At 39.1% G+C, this 20,296-nt stretch overlaps 1 protein-coding gene across 1 annotated transcript; it reads right to left on the reverse strand.

The window, feature by feature from the left end:
• Positions 1 to 1,845: 1,845 nt before the first annotated feature.
• LOC139709930 (3-hydroxyanthranilate 3,4-dioxygenase-like) lies at positions 1,846 to 19,120 on the reverse strand. The gene is made up of 9 exons (XM_071621885.1): positions 18,752 to 19,120; positions 12,808 to 12,889; positions 10,996 to 11,079; positions 9,867 to 9,973; positions 9,193 to 9,326; positions 7,528 to 7,676; positions 6,212 to 6,280; positions 5,560 to 5,651; positions 1,846 to 5,049 (listed from the first exon to the last, which is right to left on the reverse strand). The coding sequence occupies exons 1-9, from the start codon at positions 18,841 to 18,843 to the stop codon at positions 4,953 to 4,955; spliced, it is 906 nt and encodes a 301-aa protein (XP_071477986.1). The 5' UTR covers positions 18,844 to 19,120; the 3' UTR covers positions 1,846 to 4,952.
• Between the last annotated feature and the right edge of the window lie 1,176 nt (positions 19,121 to 20,296).

Below are 20,296 nucleotides of genomic sequence, written 5' to 3' on the forward strand. Positions count from 1 at the left end.
TGAAGTTGGGACCAAATTCCTCGTTATAACCAATACAGTTAGACCTGTTTGATACGACCACTCAAGGAATACAACATCTACGTGAAATGAAGTCATTATAGACAGGTGGTCCTTGTAGTCAGGTTCTATGTTTTAACCATAGTATCATTTTCAATTCCTTTTTCTAGTGATCCATCTCTCTTTGAAATATATATACACATAAATGTATCTATATCAACATTTTTATGTCTTCGCCCATCAAACCTTCAAACATGTCATTTCAATTTCTTGCCAATAATGTGAAACTATCATCTTACATTGTCAAGATGTACTGTAGACCTACTTGGAAAATAGAATGATACGCACGTAGCAGAAGTATACCAGTCACCATAGTGACATTCCTAGTTAAAATAAGACTCTCAAATAACTGTGTTGCACATGTATACACACATATAAATGTACATGACAAACCGTGACAGGATTGTGCTGATATGCAAGTGATAGTAAAAAGACTAAAATCCGTAGCATTAATTTGCAAATGCAAATTCAAGATGTTGAATGCATTACTGATTTCTTGATTGCTATAAATGATTTGTTGTTTTTTTTTCTAATTATTTCAAGTATCACTTTCCTTTCAAGAGAAATGAAAGCCTTAAATCTTGTGTACAGTACTTACTTTTATTGCTAGAAAATTCATGGTGAAAAAAAATAAGTGTTCACAAACTCTGAAATTCATACACATCGGAAATGAAATGAATGAAGCATCTCCATTCTGACAGCCCTGCTGAGATTTTTGTCGGTGTTACTTCATCGTTGATTTTTAATTTTGTTTGCTGTGCTGTTATTTTCTTTCTAGTTGCTTATATCATTACTACAAACATTGACATGCTGTATTATGAATGCCAGTCAATGATAAAGTTATAGAGACAGTGAAAGTATGCGGCAGATAGTCCTATGTGTCAAATGTTTTCATCGATACGTCTTTGCAAAAATGACAACACATTGGCGAATACATGTACATGTGTACTGTACAATATTTTTTCCTCTTTATTTTCATAAAAAGATTATGACAAGATCTTTGATACTGAAAATCACACTGTGTCAAGCCAAGAGCACTGGTAAGGACTACTTTGAAAGTCATTCTCATACAGCATAGAGATTGTTCATATGCATACAATTCTTGACAGGATTGCTTTACCACACTGTCTAAGTTTTTTACCTATCTGAGTACATCCCAAGGGTCCACCACCACATCAAAATTCATTTATAAGAAGCTTGTAAGAGCTTGCAGCATATCTCCCTCCTGATTGTAGCATCAGCTTACCTATAAAAAATGCAGTGAAATTCTATTCATACTGTCAGCCTTGCTCTGATACATGTAAACTCTACTACCCTAACATTCAAGTGATAAATGTGATGCCAGGGGCCTGTCTTATAAAGACTTGTGATAGAAATCAATCACAAGTTTCTTGTGAGCTGCAATGCAAGTTGCGATTGATTTGGGGACTTGTGATTGATTTGAAGGCTTTATAAGACAGGGCCCAGGTGGCCATTAGAATCTGCACACTCTTTACAGCAGGTATCATTCAAATGGTCGATTCAGGCAGATTACAAGACATTCTATATACACTCTTCCACATATTCAAATGTAATGTATTTCAGGACACTTGTATACACTAAACACTAACACACTGAGCAGCCTTGTGTTGATCTGCCTGCACATTCCTGTACACGTAAGATCAATAAAATTAGCACAGGTGGTCAGTGCAAAAAAAAAACCAAAATAATAAAAATACATGTATACCAAATCGCTAAGAAATATGTGTAATACACTAGCATTCTCACTACATGCAATGACACCTGGCAATCCCACTGGGGTAAAGTATCAGCCATACATGATGGTTCTAATATTTAAACAAACAAACAAACCAATAAACATCTTTAGAAGGCAATGACATCATCATCTCATCCACCATGGTTAATTTGATAGTGGTGACTGATATCACTATTCATGGCAACAAGTTAAACATTATCTCCTTATTCTGTGTCCAATCTTAAAGAAACTTGAACTACTCTAATTATCATGGTCAGCTAAAATGCAGAGTAGACTTTCACTTTGAACAGAGGATCCTTACTTTGAGTCCTGCTTAGTGCATACATACTCAAACACCATGTTTTATCTATAGGCCTGGGTGTAAAATGTACATAGGTATAAGGACAACCCCTGGTTATCCAGTCATGTCAGGACCTGCTGCCATCTGTGAGATATCCATATCAGCACAACACTTTCTATCGAGACATATTGGCTGTGCACATAAGCAATTGTCAATAGACTACTGTTTCATCACATTGATTTTACATACTTGCATGTTTCAAAATACACATTAGGGGCGGACCCAGGAATTCCGTAAAAGGGAGGCACATTTCCAAAATTAATGGGAGGCACACGCACCCCCTTTTTTTAAATATTTCTTTTGTTTTAACCGAAAATAAAGAGGGGGCGCGCGCCCGGTGCACTCCCCTTTGGATCCGCCACTGCACATGATGCAGATATAATATGAAATAATATGAAAGATGTATAACAATACCCCTTCTTATGTGTTTTTGACTTTTTCAGTTTGTAGAGAAGCAGGCACATATGGCATAATTTTCCTTCTAGCAACAGCATTGTAGGAAGAGGGTCAGTATAAATATACATCGTATTATAATAATTGACACTTCTATCCGACTTCTTTTACTCCAATTGTTGTCTTGTTTGGTTTCAGTAAAATTTTGTGATGAAAATCCACATACAATTGTGTGCCAGCCCATGTCTGGATAATACAGAGTATATTTGGCAGTGTTTGGGATCTAATAATGGCGCGACCCCTGAACGATCAGTGCCACCACTGAAGAAGCTACATCAGCAAGCAGAACCATGGATTAATAAACCAGGCAGGTTTAGTGGTAAACAGAAAAATCAAGTGAAAAATATACTTAGCACTATCCCAATTATCTCTCCAAGAAATAACCAATAACTTCAGTGATTCTCTTCACATAATTATTCCTCTACTTCAACAAATTTTTAGTCAGCAATGTGGACCATTATTACAAGATACCACTCCATTTAAAATGTAAAATGAGACCAACTACAAACAATATTATTGCTTGTTGAATATGTATTTTGCGAATGCTGAAATTTTCCCATACCCCAAAAAATAAAGATACTCAACCATGCATAATGTAGCATGTCAACATATTTTCACTAAATTACTGGAATGTTTACCTGTACAACAAAGCTTTCCACTAAATTGCATGAACTGATTAATCTTTGATTATTCTTGTTTGTAACAAGGACAGAGAAAAAAAGTAACTTCTCTGTTGGACAATGAAAACACACAAAGTCTCTCCAAGAAATTTCATGATAAAGTAGAGTGATACTGAACCACTTAATTCTTGGCCCTTTTGAAGGGATACGCCACTTACAGCTGCACATAAACACATATTAAAACATATTACATTCACCATTTCTCTGTTAACATGTTACAGGAAAGAAAAGATAACAATTCACAGTGGTACTGTTGCACATCAAAGCTGTTGATTGCTGCTGTTGATTTGCCAGAATATTCTCACTAAGTCCACATCATTGTTATAGCACTAGTAACTGGGGCAATGCGGGAAGTTCAATCCAAACCCAGCTATTTAAGGGCATTTCCACATGCTTTTATAGGGCACAATTCTCTCTATATGAGTCAATGAAACAGAATGGGTCAAACTATTTAGCACATTGTATACTTCTCAGATATTTCTTTCAATATCAATGATTGCATTTGCTTTATTTTGCTCTATGTTACTGAGTTTGCATATTGTACATCACCTTTCATGTATGTTCATTGTGAGATTAATTGGAAATCAGAAATGCCTGATTTGTCAATACACAATACGAGTCTACACCAATCTAGAATCTTGTACACATTGTATACGCACAAACATGTGGCACACACTGCATGTCTACTACACCAATAGGTAAAGAGACAATACAAGGTGTGTATTGTACAAGGGTCATTTGCTCAGTACCACGCCATGCTGTGTACCTACAAACTACAATTATCACACAGAGTCATAGGAGAAGGCACGAACAATTCTTTTGCTGGGTCTAGTGGGCACTTCTACTCACATGTAGATAGAAAACACAATGAATACCTTGCTAGGTCTGTTGCATTCCATGTGTGGAAGAGAGTGGGGTGCACTGACATTTACAACAGAAAGTCAGTTGATTTAGATTTTTTTTTAAACACAATCTGAAATTAACTACAAATGCATTCAATATATCCTTTTTTAACACAAAAATACACAAACATGACAATTTTCTCTCAATTACAAGAAGGGTTGAATTGTAGCAACAGTTTCTAGGGCTACATGTGAACATTTTTGTTTTCTATTTTGAACACAATTTAATTGAATGAAAGAATCATAATAATCTTGCAGTTCCAAATTTCTTGTTACATTACATTCAACTCAATTTTATATGTTTGTTTGGTTGGTTTTTTTTTTTGCAAAATAAGTGTAGTTCATTCTGTATTTTCACAAGAGACACATATGGTCATGATGTATCTGTAGATTTGCCTAGTAAGGCAAATACAGGGAAAACCAGTTATAACAAGGTCACTGGGACTGCTGATTTTACTTCTCTATAACCAGTAGCTCCTCGTAAACTTGCTAAGAAGGAGACCATCTAAATACAGTATTGGAAAATCGCAACCATCAAATTTGTCTCTTTAAAAGCGGTATTTCATAGTAAGTGAGCCTATTATGACAGGGCTTTCTGGCATTCTTAAAAACCCAAATTCAACTTGTGGCTGTATTCCTACACAGATGTTGAGACATGCTCTTCAATCCACATTGCAAGCTACAGCTCTACATTACAATCTTTCATTTCTTTCCTTTGGCAAGGGTCTTGAGAACATAGATGTGCCAGACAGAACTTGTGCAAACTACTGCTCCACGTTGCCATTTTTCACCTCCTTCTTTCGGCGAGGGTCTTGAAAGCAGACGAGACAGAGGGAGCCCTTCTCGCGCTTGGCATTATACCTGGAGGGGGCCAAAAAGAATGCATAGCTACTGATGTCATCAGATTGTCATCTTAAAATTCCAGAGACACATACACACTCTCTGCTTTTGTCTCACTTAACCCTCAGCACCTGGAAGTCAGTATGCTTGGGACACCACAGTATGGTGTCGGAAGAAACAAAACCCTACGCCAGTTCACCAATTTGAAATGCATCTGAAATAAAATTTCGGATTGCAAACAGTTCTATGATATCTACTGCACATACCACACATGTTGTGAATTAGAACTCATATGACATCTCACAAGTGGAGAAATTCACAAACAGAGAGCCATAGTGACAAAATGGGATGAAAAAAATCTCTTTTAGTATATTTAGCAATATCTTGCTTAAATACATTTGTTTGATGTGTAACAGAGAGCAATATTTTTGGCAACACCTTCAAAAACAGAATTACAAACTTCACTTTCAGTAAATAATTCAAAATAATTCACACAAGTTGGCATGCTGAAGAGTGGTTGACTGTACTCACATGACACCTTTTGGCACCAGCATGCAGTGTCCCTCATTCAGCTCGTGCTTAGTCACCTTGACATCTCCGACACCCACGGTAGTCTTCCCTTCCTGGAGGTCACATTGAGGTAACACGTAAAATACGCAAAACTTATTCAGACCTGTAATGTGCCATGCCTCACAAAGACTTAAAGGAAGCCAAAGCCTAATGTAAATGTGGATTTAGTGAAAGCAGTAATGTTAGTACAACACATCAATATACACACTAAAGATGAAAAACCACAGATTTATAGCATGGCTGCTCTCAGAACATAATACGTTATTCTCCATCTGCATTTAGTTTTCAACATTATCAAGATCACAACAACGTTATGTTTGATCACATGATACTTTGAAGACCAATAGCTGAACAGCATATCATTTTAAAGAGGGATACACCATGCTAAATATTTGACATCATTTTCAGCAACAACACCTTCATTTAACACCTATGCATTTACAATGGACCCACTGAAAGATTGAGAACACTTAGTCGTTGTCAAAACAAGTTGAAAGAAACACACAAATACACGAACAGAAAACAAAATAAAATGAAACAAAACAAAAAAGATTCTACCCTTGGCATTATCCAGGGTAGAGGGTATAAATGAAGGGACAAAGTTTGGCCTCACCAGTTGCCACAGCCAGATTTCAGCCTCCTCACATCCCCCTGCCTCGTCGCCTTCTCCCCACATCACCACCTACACCACAAGGAGCAAAATGATATGTTAGAACCACGGCTTCTTTCATGCTATGCAGCACTTTACTCTGGGTCAAGTTAATTCCTTTCTTTTTACATCATTATACCATGGGACTAGCGCGGAAAGAATATCACAATATCAGATTTGAACCCTATGACAGACTTACACCATAGGGAGCAAAATTATATGTTACAACCACAGTTTCTTTCATGCTAGATAGCACTTTACTCTGGGTCAAGTTTTAAGTCCTTTCTTTTTACATCACTATACGATGGGACTAGCACAGAAAGAATATCAGAATGTCAGATTTGAACCCTATGAGAGACTTACAGCATCTCCCAAATGACTTTCAGACCTTGAAGTTAGAATGTTTTCTATCACTCCTCACAAGCATCATCAACTGATATACTATACGAAACAAGTTAGGCAAGTATTCATTCTGATAATGCTCATCCTCAACTTAGTTACGAAAATTGAAATAGAGATTGCCTAAAAACACATTCAGAACTTGCAATTTTACCACAAAGTTTCCCTTTACCACATTTTTGTGGTATGATCCTAACTTTTCTGTTGTCTGCTTTGTTTGTTTTGTCTGCAAAGCATGCTACACACACACAGATCCTATTGATGGTACTATAAAACAACTGCCATATGCCACGAAAATGTGCTTCAACAGGGAGTACATGACAAAGTGTTCCACTCTCCCATGGTCATGCTCACCCATTTGTTGACTGGTATTTGACTAAACCCATGTGTCACATAACAGCGAGCTTTAGATCTGCGACACAAAACGCTAAGATGACGTTTGCATTGACCGTTTTCCCCTCCCCCTGCGTCATGTTGCAAAGTAGCTTTAGATTTTGTAAAGACATAGCCTATAAAAAGCAAAATAGTGTCCCAGTTGTTGTTTGTGGCATGTGAAAGTTCTGATCAAAACAGAGAGTGGACATCATAATGGCATCAAGTAGCTCTCTGCATCATGAAAATGAGCGGACGCTAAAGTGGCCAAGAACCGTCGTGAAAACTCAGACGTGAGACCCATTTTGATAAGTGGTCTTGCGCATGCACAGAACAGTTTTTTTTTTTTTTGCCCTCGTAATGTTCCCATCACAGATCTATAGCTCCCTAATGTTTATATATGACACACCTCTTGCACAATAGACTGTGACAGTCTGCAAGAATATTCAGCTCATTGAAGGAGGCAGACTTAACCAGAAGAACAACACAGAGACTTGTTAGCAACTTACACTGAACTGGTAGTTAGGACCAAAGAGTGTCTTTGAGCCCTTGCTTGCAATCTCCTCCCTGTTCTTCTCAATCCACTCCTGTAGGCTGAAAGGATCTTCAAGCTTGCGCTCCACATCCTGGGTAACAGGTGGTTTCTCCAGAAGTGTCCCTTGTCATGAAAAAAGGGGATGGAAGAAAGTAAGAACATGATACAAGTGTTGACAAACAAGGGTTCTTGGAAGAGGGCCTAGCAGCCAGATGCAGCAACTGAGAACATCAACTGGGAACATACACTTATGAATGGCTTAAATGGCTAACAATATATGATGAAAAATAAGAGTCCACCGCAAATACATTTACTGGTGTGCATCTCTATGCTGATTTTTCTACAACCTACGCACATTCTGGTTAGTGTACCATATCATGTTTCTTCTTTTTTTTTAATGCTACAATCATAAGCCATAGGTTCGGTTCCAATATACATATGCAGAGACCTTAGTTTTGCTTTGCCTTTTTCTACAGTTAAACTCGCATAAGTCGATCTTCTTGGGCCTGAGCAAAACACATCGACTTAGGCGAGTTTCGACTTGTGCGTAAGTCGAAAAAAAAATCGACTTACAGTTACACCACGCGTACACATGTATAATGTACATGTATGTTGTCTACTCTGGAGCCGAGAGCTGGAGCGGTGTGCCCGATATTTGCCCTTCAGCAAGACACTTTATCCACATTGAATATTACCGTTATTCATTTCCAAAATTAAGAGCAAACATCTGACATTTATTCTAGCATCTTATGGAGCCGATTGTTACCGCTGTTCATTTCCAAAACTGAAGGCAAGCATCCAGCTTTTTTTTTTTGGTGGCCCGGCGTGCGTTTTTGGTGACCCCGGTCGCATATTAACCATTCGCGAAATCGTGATTCGATTTGCGAGAAGACTCCGCTAAGTATATAAGGCATAGATCTCTACACTCGGCAGGGGCTACGTCATCCTTTCACCAGGTCTGGGTAACGGAAACCAAAATCTCGCGTGAGTTCTTGCGTTACCTATCGTTAATGTCAACGAAACATCGTTACACTTGGGATCGTTACTACAAACGTTAATTTTCCCGATCGTTAGTTTGCGTTAATAACGATTCAGGTGAAACCGCTTGCGTTAATGAAATGTTAATGTTTATTAACGCAAAGTTTCTTTTTGTATATACTGTATGTAAACAAAAACTGGCGTCTCATGATTTTGACAGTGATTTATTACACAATAAAATCTTATTCGACTTAGGCACAGTGAATTCAATGGTTTTTCCGTGAAAGTGTTCTTGGAATTTCATCGGCTTAGGCGAGTATTCGACTTAAAATATTCGACTTGTGAGTGAATTGATACACGTAAGTCAATGGGGAAAAATCGGGACTTTTTAAAATCTTCGACTTGCGCGATTATTCGACATATGCGACGTCGACTTAGGCGAGTTTAACTGTATCTTCAAAAATCAGCATTGATGGAATAGATAACATGGGATACATTATTGAATTGAGGGACAGTTAGTTGCTCTAGAATTGATCACGGTGAATTCTTGAACAGACATGTACGCAGTGTAAATGGACTACAACCGATATCTCGAATCCTTTAGCAATGGTTGAGAATAGCCCAAACATGGTGGCTATGGTAAGAATATGACATGGGTTACCTTCAATGGGTTTGCCAGTCTTGCACTGCTCTGAGGCAAAGAAACGCTTAATGACTGGAGCAAGCTGTGTGCCCAGGTCCTCACAATAAAACCACTCCTCGTACAGTCTGTCCAGAGAGTTTTCCTGGTAGTACCTAATTGACAAATAGAATGTAAGCAACAGGCAAAATAGACATGCACATAACAAGCAAAACATTTTTCTGAACACCATCATTCTCTGCATGACTATTCCTATTCCCCAGAGTGTCCTCTGCAAAAAAAAAAAAATAATAATAAAAAAATAATAATAATGATAAATTTCAATTTTTGCTGTGGTATGTTTCTCATAGAACAATCGTTGTAAATAAATCATCCGCGGATCTGTCACATGTTTAGATATTTTTCAAAAAGAAAAAAAAAACTCTTCTATTGACAATATGCAGTATCACAAACTACTTTACAGTAACTTCATGTCTTTCCAGACAATGAACCTTCCTTCAATTTCCCTGCTATATGACAAGTTGCCACAGGTAAGTAAGATCACAAATGCTGTCTGACACAAATGCTTTACAGGAGAATGCAGAATAGGGCAACAGGATTGTGAAAGGGAACTGTTTACCTTTAAGACTGTCACAAAGTTAATGCATATCTACCAGTAACAAGAGGATTTTGTTTTGTTTTTCTCCCAGCCTTACCTTAGTCCATCCTTCTCGTCCTTCGTGCGCTCCCTTTCCAGCACCAGGCCAACTGTCTCAGCCTGCCGCTGAGGAGAATGAGGGATACAGCTCGGGAGCAGGAAAATCTGTACAAGGGAACGGAAGTAGCACAGATAAAGGGAAAATTCCACTCCACGCTCCAGTTGACATTCACAAGAAAAATAGAGCAAGAAAAAATAAACAGTAAAATAGCACAAGATTATCATCAACACTAAAAAAAAAAAGTTACAAGATATTACACTATCAATATTAAAGTCACAGTCACATGATTACATACAATGTAATTTCATGGGCTGTTTGCCCTGTTAAATCTAGCATTGAGTGGGTTTTTTTCTTTAATGCTAGGTTTACATTATGTTCCTAGCAACCACAGTTATCATGTTTCAGGTAATGCAGACAAAGCGGGATGGATGAGAGACGGGGGGGGGGGGGGGGGGGGGGGGGGGGGGGGGGGGGAGGGATGGGCTGAAGTGAAATGTGACAGGCTGTGATAGCTGTGGATAGTGAGCACGATTATTAAACTGTCAAAACATTTGTCACAGCAGTCACAGCACAGATGGGAAACCTAGTAGGCCATACCAAAATGGGTTGAGAGACACATTATTGCAGGTACGTACAATACAAAGAGAGAAGACTAAGCTGTGAAGAAAGAAGCCTAAAACTTGAATATGAAGAAAAAAATGGCCAAAATTCCACAGCGCACTGCATTTCAGGCAAACGGGGGCTGCTATGGCCACTAGGAGCATAATGTAAACCCGATATTCTACCAAACCAAAATACATCAAATCACTGAAACAGAATGAATTATAGAAGTGATTTGGCTTATGCAAAAATAAACTGTATTTTGAGAGGAATGAAAAAAAAAAGTAACATCTGACATCAGCTCAGCAAAGGATACTGAGTATATATACATGAAATATCCAACTCTAGGGATTAATTGGTAAGATCCCCCTTCTCCTAAATCTTCCTATGATGATACTACCAGAAAGAGACTAGTGGATATACATATGCAATCCAGGTCATCACAACTACCAAAGGTACAATCTCTTTGTTAGACTTGATCCACTCATTTGTACATGCTTTTCTCCCCCCTCTCTTTTATGCTTACCTCTCCTTCTTTGATGTGGATATCTTTGTGCTTGTTCTGTTCCACAACTTTGAGGCACATGTCTCCAGTTTTCATGTAAAAGAGCTGCAACACAATGTTAAAATAAATTAAAGCAAAACTAACAAAAATTAAACATCCAGAAGACAATGTCAACGGAAACCTTATCTTCAAAGGGGAAACTGCTTTTAGGCAATGATATAAGAGTATCAGATGAGTGTATTTGTATTGGTGTTCTCACATTTTCATATTGAATGCATTCCCACTTAAAGTGGGAGGTTCATCACAGCTGGTCAGTAAACTTTCAGAGGTTTGAACAAGAGGACAATCACTCATGCATGCATGGGAACTGAAGTCATAGTATTGAAATGTGTTCACGCAGAACAAGTAGAAGGAAAGGCGATTATCAGTTCCAGGGAAAAACAAACACATAAAAATGTGTATAAAGCTCAGTAGTAAATCAGTAGTATGACTAAGGTATGTGCAGTGCCATTGTAAAGGAAATTGAAAAAACTGACGTGACATACAGCACCATGTGGAGCCCGAGTGCTACTATCTTATTGATAGGTGAATAGCGCTGCTTCCACTTGCAAGTGTATGCCTGATGCATTGACACATTGTATGTCTGTACTTTGACCCAGACTAGATTTTGGAAACACTGGCATCCATACATGTCTCAAGGAAACTCTCAATTACTGTACCAGCAGAAACTTTGCAATGAATTTGTAGTGCTCTTTGTTTATAATTCAGCTGATGGGAAATCAATGTTAACTTAACAAAATATTCAAAGTTTTCAATTTGGATGTAAATTGTCTATCCAGTGAATTTAGGCTATATCTTGATTCCCAGTCCACCCCCCTCTTGTTAATCCTGTAAACATGATTATTACCTCCGCCAAGGGAGGAGGTTATGTTTTCGTTACCGTTGGTTTGTTTGTTAGTTAGTTCGTTCGTTAGTTAGTTCGTTAGTTTGTCCATGCGCAAAATAACTCAAAAAGTAGTTAACGGATTGGGATGAAACTTGCAGGAATGGTTGAGAATGACACAAGTAACAAACGATTAACCTTTGGTAGTAATCTGAGAATTTTGGGGGAATTTATGAAGGATTTTTGATATTTTGGTAGGTAGGGTCATTGAACTTGGGAGTTCAGGCTGCGTGTATTTGAGGTTTGCTTGCGTGCACTATAGTGCGTGCTCTAGTTTCTGCTAGGGCGAGGCGCGCCGTGCAGCTGAGGGTTTATGACGTAACAAAGGCTTTTTCTATAATGGGAAATCGGGCGACTTATAAGTACTTATGGGTGGAAATCACTGATATCTCTATGGAAGAACAAGATCAGTGGTGGAAATGAGCTGCATGCTTGGCGGAGGTCTGCACTCTCAGAGTGCTTTTCCAGTTAAAGATGATCTACTGCAAAAGTGGATATTTTTACGCGACTAATTTTTCGCGCTTGGCCGGGTAAGACGAGTTTCGCATTTTTTTAATTCTGTGGAATCAAGACACCAACTACAAGAACATATGGCACGCAAATATATTCATGCACTTTTATTTTCGCGCCAGCTTCTGGTTGCGCGAAATGCACGAAAATTTCAACACCGCAAAAATTTCCACTCTTACAGTTAGTTGGAAGGCCTATGGTAGGACGTTTTGTAGTATATCTGTGAGCTTGTGTTTTAGTGTTCTCTGGCAGTGCCTGTAACGTTTCTGTACATATTATGTCTGTGTATGTTTTCATATTTTGTATATATGTTGCTTTTCAACTTACATACCCCAAATGGGGTGATTGAGTCCATAAACTTACAAGCTTTCAAACCATACCTCCTCTCCTTCTTCAATGTGGTAGTCTTTTCTCACATTGGGTCCCCCGACAAAAAAGGCTTTCATCTGTCCATCTTGGTACCTATGACAAGATCAGATTTAGATAGATGAATAAAGGGCATACACATGCAAACACAGGCACAAATATATGTGCAGACATAAAATATACCTTTCTGATTTTCGTTGAATTATTATCAGGGCATTATATTTAAGAAAAGAAGAAGCAAAGGAGCAACATACCAAAGTTGTATTCCACTATTACTATAGGTAGGGACTTATCTGCAGATCTGAGGCTAAAGCAATTAAATGTCATGCTTGCCTAACAATGAAAGAAAACAAATAATGGTATATCAAACAGCAGGTATTGAGCAATGTTCTCTTTCTCTCTCCCTCTCTCTGTTTCTCAATTTACACTTGAACTAAAGTTACCGCTGCATGCAAGTAGCATATAGAATGAAAATAGCCATGGCACAAACTGATGGATCTTCTTTAGACCAGCTGTCATGAAAAAGTTAAAGTGGAAGTCAGTTTTATTCTGAATCACGATTCCGGTGCCCTGGTAGTTTCCAGGTCAAACTGAGCAGGCGCTATATCAGTCATACACCCCCCCCCCCCCCTTCTTATTATTTCCTTATGCACTAATGTCATTACAAAAGTATGCTAAAACAGGGTACCATCTTTATAAGCATGCATCAAATATTCTTGATGTCTGCTCATCAGAAACTGTTCCATACTATGTGTACATGGCTGACTGTGACTGTGCTACTGAGTCACCTTTCAAGGAAAATGGTGTCATCTCTTAGCTAAAATTCAAGGATCTGTGTGGACCACATCTGTTGACGTCCAATGTGTTGTATAAAACAAATAGTGTATGGTCTTTAGTGCAATCACCTGCAAAAGTGAATTGCACATGGTTGTGACCACTAAGAGCATGCTGTAAAAGACACAACTCCGAAATCCCATAATTTTGTTTTGTGTCTAATTTGGTTGGCACTTCTACAAAATTATGCTTGTCTGATGGATTCTACAAATAAATACATTTGAGCATGATGTGGCTTCTGCAAGTCAAATTTATGAGATCTCTGATAAGTTCTGTAACAAAATTGCCCCAGAGGCACCCCTGAAAGTCCATTTACCCCACAACTGTTCTCCAGTGTAGTGGTAGAATACCCCAGTAAATAAGCCTATGATTTAAAGGACAAGTTCACCTTCATAAACATAAGGATTGAGAGAATGTAGCAATATTAGTAGAACACATCATTGAAAGTTTGAGGAAAATCAGACAATCCGTTCAAAAGTTATGAATTTTTGAAGTTTTTGTGCAGTACCCGCTGGATGAGAAGACTACTGCAGTGTATGAATAACTTAGATGTCACATGCGTACAACAATATAAGGAAAATATAAAGAAAATTTCACAAAATTCCATCTTTTGAAAAAAGTACACATTCCCCTGACTCCTTACCGACAAATGTTATGGGTAATATCATTCCCCCTGCCTTTAGAAAGAGGCAAGTCAAGTGCTCTTTTATTATGCGAAAAAAGTGAAAATATGTTGAATTTTCTTTTACATTTTCTTTATACTGTTGTACGCATATGACTCACAAGCTGTAGTAGTCTCCTCATCCAGCGGTTCCAACACAAAAATTCAAAAAATTCATAACTTTTGCATCGATTGTCCAATTTTCCTCAAACTTTCACTGATGTGTTCTACTAATATTGTTGCATTTTCTCAATCCTTATGTTTATGAAGGTGAACTTGTCCTTTAAGACACAGTGTGGCCAAGGGAAGGGTGCACCAAAGTGTAATATGTAGGATTATAAAATGGGTTCAAGAATGTAGCCAATTGGAAGCGCTGAAATGAGTCACGTGTGCGTGCATTATTTTCTTCAGGTATGCACTAAGAGGAGTCTCTCTTCCACCTCCCTGGCCTGACGTACGTCACAATGTTTACACTAGCAGTGCGCACTCAATCAGTTGTTACAAGTGCGTCACGCGCTACTATACGCGCTGTCAATCCTGTAAACAACTTCTAGTTCGGGCCGCGGGCTGCCACAACAGCCGGCGGCCTTTCTTGTGCATAACAGTACGTGGCGTACGTATACTCTACGTACAGTACTTATGTGCGGGATTTCCGAGTGCGACGTGCGTAAATGTTTGGGACGAACATCTTCGGACATCTTGACTTTTGAGCGAGTGCTACATGTTGCTGACTGGTATTGACCCACAAAGGTACGTGAATAATGCTGTTAGTTTTCGACCCATTTTATAAAACAAATGATGCACAGGATTATTTCGTGGCGTTAGTGAAGGTGCGGCGCGCTTGAGAGTATTGACAATGGTGCGACATGCACGAGGCGCACTAACACACTCTATCCTGTGCATCATTTGTATATTATGGGGGCGGAGGTATATTTGGGCATAACTTTACAATGAATGAAACCAACTTTCTTTTTCTTTTCTTTTTTCTCTGCACAGGGTGTTCTCAACCTTGTGTGAGCAGACTGCTTGCTCCTTGTTCCAGAATAATCAATTGCTAAATTGTGATTTCTTTTTTCTTTTTCTTTTTTTTTGAAAATTATTGCTTTAATGTGAAGTTACTGACAAAGATAAAGGTATAAGTATTCAACCTTAAATGTATCTTCAAACAAAAACAACAAAGAACATGGTTTGGGGTGAAGGGGGAGTTCTTTTCAAAACCTCATAGGAGAAGGACACCAAACGTACAAGAAGTCCCTGCATACTCAAGTATAGACTACAGATGGTATCTGTCTCTTCTTGTTGGGCTTCTATATCTTCAGGGGCTGACCATGTTATATAAATATATGTACCAATGTTAGATAAGAAACCCGACACAGAGAGACAGATATACGATCGGTCTAACTCAAGGAAATTGTATCGTCTTGGTTTTATTTCTTTCTCATCCCATTCTCAGTAAACTCAGCATAGTTCATTTGTACAATATGCCTTGTACATAGTATAGTACTATAAGCAATAAAATCATTGGAGTGGAGATTGGTGAGTGACACAACCTGGTGAAATTCTGTATCTCTTCTTGATCTGCTGAATAAGCTTGAAATAACATACAAGTGAAAAACACACTCTCTTTCTTGTTCTTCTTCTTTCTGTTCTGTACAGTCCACCTCTGGCGTATCATGGTACTGCTGGTAGGCATGATGTAGACTAACACCGGCCCGGCGTGGGGTGCTGTAACTAGTAACAGCTGTGTTGGGGTGTACGTGTACAGTGTAGGTTATAGACTACATTATCATTAAATCAATGTACAGCTAAAAATACTCCATTCCAATCTACAGTAAGAAAGTTGAATATCCTGCACCACTTGCTTAGATTGAGATTAGTAATAAGTGATACAGTTAATGCCAATGATTCAAGTGCCAGTGTGTGTTGTGTGTTGCAATTAATGTGCATGAGCATACTAGAAGTGAAGTGTGTGGTACTGTAAAAGTGGTTTCTTTCGCGTACAGATACTTTCGCGGTTTCCATCGGTGCCGACTTTTTCGCGTGTGTTTAAATTCGCGGTCGGCAAAATCTGTAAATTCACAGTCGGCAAAAAACTGTTTTATTTTGCATATGAAAACCCCAACTATAATCCAATTCTTCTTTTATTTATTAAATAGAAATTAAAATTAAATGCGGGCTTACCTAAAATCCCGTCTCTCGAGTACTTTATAACATACTTGTACCTACACTAGTGTTTGTACATATGTTTCAGGAGTCTGTATATATGTTATATTCTCAATCACTCTGTACATAATTATGAACGTTACTCGTTGAATGGTGACCTACAAATTTTACAAGCTATGCTTTTAGTTGGGTCACCCCATTTCCATTTTGTATAGTAACTCTATATTCTGTTAATTCATGCTGTTATATTACTGTAATATTATGTGTCAATATGTTTCATCAATGCAATGCAATGTAAATGCAAATGCAAAAATGCAATGTAAAATACAATGTACATGTAAATGGAAATGAAATGAATAAATGCAATTTAAAAAAAAATTCAATACATTGCGCGGTATCACTGTGTGTGTGTTGACCATCAATACACTCAATGCGCGGAAACTTTGTGTGTGCATGTGTGCAATAGCGTTGTAACAAGTGGCGAGTTCAAAACATTTTCACGTGATGTTAAATTCACGGTTCAACCTCAAAGCGCGAAAAGCGCAAAAATAAAACCACTGCGAATGAAACCACTTTTACAGTAGTCTGTAAGTACTATGAGCACAATGAATGGATACTGAAGGATAGATTGAGTGAGATGCCTGCCAAAGCTATAGAAAACTTCAGCACAAACTAATGTTATAATTGAGCAAACCAAGGTGAATAAATAAAAGGTTAGGATTTAAACCAGCAATGTTTACACATTGTGATGTGTAAACACTGCGAGTATAGTATCAGCACTCAGGAGATTCTGCACAGTACAGGGAGAAGAAGACAGTGATTACTAGTTGGAAAAGAAAAGAACACAGCCAATACACAGAATAAATGAATGGACAAGAACATAATAATAAATATACACACAGTCACTGTCCAAATGATAATAGACTCCAAATCAATGGTTGGGTTTCCAGGTCTCGGGAATTGACTGAACATGCTGAAAGATCAGTAGGCCCCTAGGCTATGTATTTATTGTCGGGGATATGTCCCGCGGAGACGACGTCAGGCTTCACATGGACCTACAACACATGGACATTCATCGCTCGTTAATTAATTCGTGCACCTGTTTCTGTCAAAAGCGTCACAAAAACATTTTGAACATGCTTTCCTGCTTTGATCCAGTGTTGTCCACCGACAGCCAGCCTGGATAAAAACAAGACGGCGCTTTGAGAAATCTAAAAACTACATGCGCAGAAGCTAATAACTCTCTTAAATCAAGAAAAATGCATGTGCAGTTGTAGTGTATATTGCAAAATCATCACTAAAGCAATTTCATTTGCGAAATGCAAGTACTTTACAAGAAAAAGCAACTAATTAAGCAGATTGACTGTGATATGTAATCTATTTTTCCCCATTTGTCGCACATATCACATTGTTTCAGAGTAAACATGGGCAGTGACAGTAGACGACATGCTTGTCTTGCCATTCAGGGATGTTTACATGCATGGCCGCAAGTGGCCGCTTCAGTAATTACCAATTTTGTGACGCAAAAGTTGTCCTTGTTTCAGGTTTGGTGCTCCCCATCATTGGTGTTTATTCAAAGGCAGTTGAGTCTGAAAAGGCACCTCAGCCAAATAGGACCGAAATGAGGGAAACCGGGTTCTTTTGTCAGTGATGATGCACGATTACACAATCGTCATTGTCCAAACGTCTGAATGTACTCATTAAGATGCACATAATCAGGTGGCGGTGGTGAACATTGGATCAAAGAAAGACCTCTGTTCATGGTCCATATGTGTAGTAGGTCCATGGGCTTCACAAGAAAGAGTCCTCCCTCAATCATGTCAATCCTGGGCTGGGGTGACCGTGCGTGGGTTGGTTAAAACTAGTATTACATGGTAATAAAACTCCTCCGGGTAGCCGGATTTTCCTGTCTTCCCCGGGAACTGCTACATTGTACACCGCTGTAACAACTTACAGCATCAGCATTGGCCCTAGCCTAGCTAGCTAGGCCTCGCGGCCTCCATCACATCGGTCACCCGCCGGCCATGTAACAAGGCACAGTGTCGCACAGCGTCTGGTCGGGCTACCGGCCAGGCCAGGCTGACCTAGTGCCAGTGAACTACCAGGGGCGCGCATCCACCGGGCCCCCGGGGCGCAGCCCTCGCCACACCACTTACCTTAGCAGGACTCGATCGGTACTCCGTACTCGCTTCTACTCCCAGAAACTATTAAGATTTGAAGTCATAAAGTGTTAAAAGACCGGAGTGTGTGAAAAAAGTCGTACTAGAGCTAGAAGGAACACTTTCAAAGAAAACACTTACATCATTTTATTGCACACAGGTGGCAGAAAAAATTGTTTGTTTTCTTCGATCCAGCCATCGACATTTTTTACGTCAACTTGTGGCCCAGACATGGCGTAAAGTTATCGCTGTGCCTTCTTTCTCTGATCTCCCGTCTTGGAATCCTTGTAGGCTTCAATAGTCACAGCTGTACAATGCAAGTAGTATACGCTGGTATCCGAACTCATGTAACGTTAGAAGGCCGGAGGAGGAGTTCGAGTGCTAGCAAAGGTATAGTACAATACAAAATGTACTCGTATTGTCTACGGTATACTGTACTCTCAAAAGAATACGAATCATACATGTCTTTCGAGAGTTCCTGAGATGAACTCTTTACGTGACCTATAATGTACCTAGGATACGACAACACTGTTCGCAGGTTGCGGAGTCGCCCTCTTTGTCCTTTTTCAATCTTCATGCTGCATGGTGTAGGGGGGGGGGGGGGGGGGTGGTTCTTCCACCTCCCTGGTACATGGTGTGCATATCTATCAAAGATCCTATATAAATGTATACAAAGTAGGCCTATAGGATCTTTGCTATTATCAGGGAGGTGAAACGAACTAATCTCTCCAGTAGCGGATCCAGAGGGGGGTACAACCGGCGCACGCCCCCTTTATTTTTCGTTAAAAACAAAAGAAAAAAAAAATGAAACCCGGAAGTGGCACCAGAAATATTAGTTGTCCCCCCCCCCCCCTTTCCAGAATTCCTGGATCCGCCCCTGCCTCCCTGCTATTATTGAAGATCACTGTAATTTTGTAATAAGCCTGCGACAGAGTGGTACGATATGCTTCCCCATTGCGTGTGCATGGACCTACTACAAAAGTCCATAGATCGATGACACCATGTACTGTATACGGTCTGACCACAAATCTTGTATATTGCCCCCCCCCCCCACTTTTTAATGTGTAGACTGGTTTTGTTTGTTTGTTTGTTTTACATTGCTTGTCAGACGACTCGAGTAATCCAGGAAGTGACACCAAAATAATGTTATCTAAGATGTCTCTCCCCCCCCCCCCCCCCCAGGTAGCGCCGCCAGCCATGCATATATAGAAGATTTTTCTTTTTCACCTGTTAAAAGTAAAAGTAAAGTTCTATTAACACTGTAACTGTAAGCAGGGAAGTGGAAAGTTCTCTTTCGGGTTCCATGGTCATCCTTGCTCTATGCAAGCAAGGCACTGATCTCTATAGGTGGCCTATATAGGCCCTATTTATATATATAGGAAATATTTTATAGAGATCAGTGAAGCAAGGTCACACCCAGGATTTTCCCCATGTTTGCCGTGTCCACGGTAATTCAAGCCTATTACTAGTATAACTGAGCCTTTGCCATTTTGTTATTATACGCCTTTATGCCATTTTTGTTATACGCTTTGATAAATTTCTCTGTAGGCCCTACTTTATATAATGTGTGAAATATTTTACACCATATATTATAATATGGTTGCATTCTATAAAATCACAGAGCCTGGCTTTGGCTTGATACGGTTCGATACTATATTGAACCCATGTGAATGCACTAGTGAATTG

The sequence above is a fragment of the Diadema antillarum genome, unplaced genomic scaffold (genome assembly GCF_040938485.1).
Source record: "Diadema antillarum isolate AM-2024a unplaced genomic scaffold, OU_Dant_1.0 seq00001481_RagTag, whole genome shotgun sequence".
In the NCBI taxonomy this organism is placed as follows: domain Eukaryota; kingdom Metazoa; phylum Echinodermata; class Echinoidea; order Diadematoida; family Diadematidae; genus Diadema; species Diadema antillarum.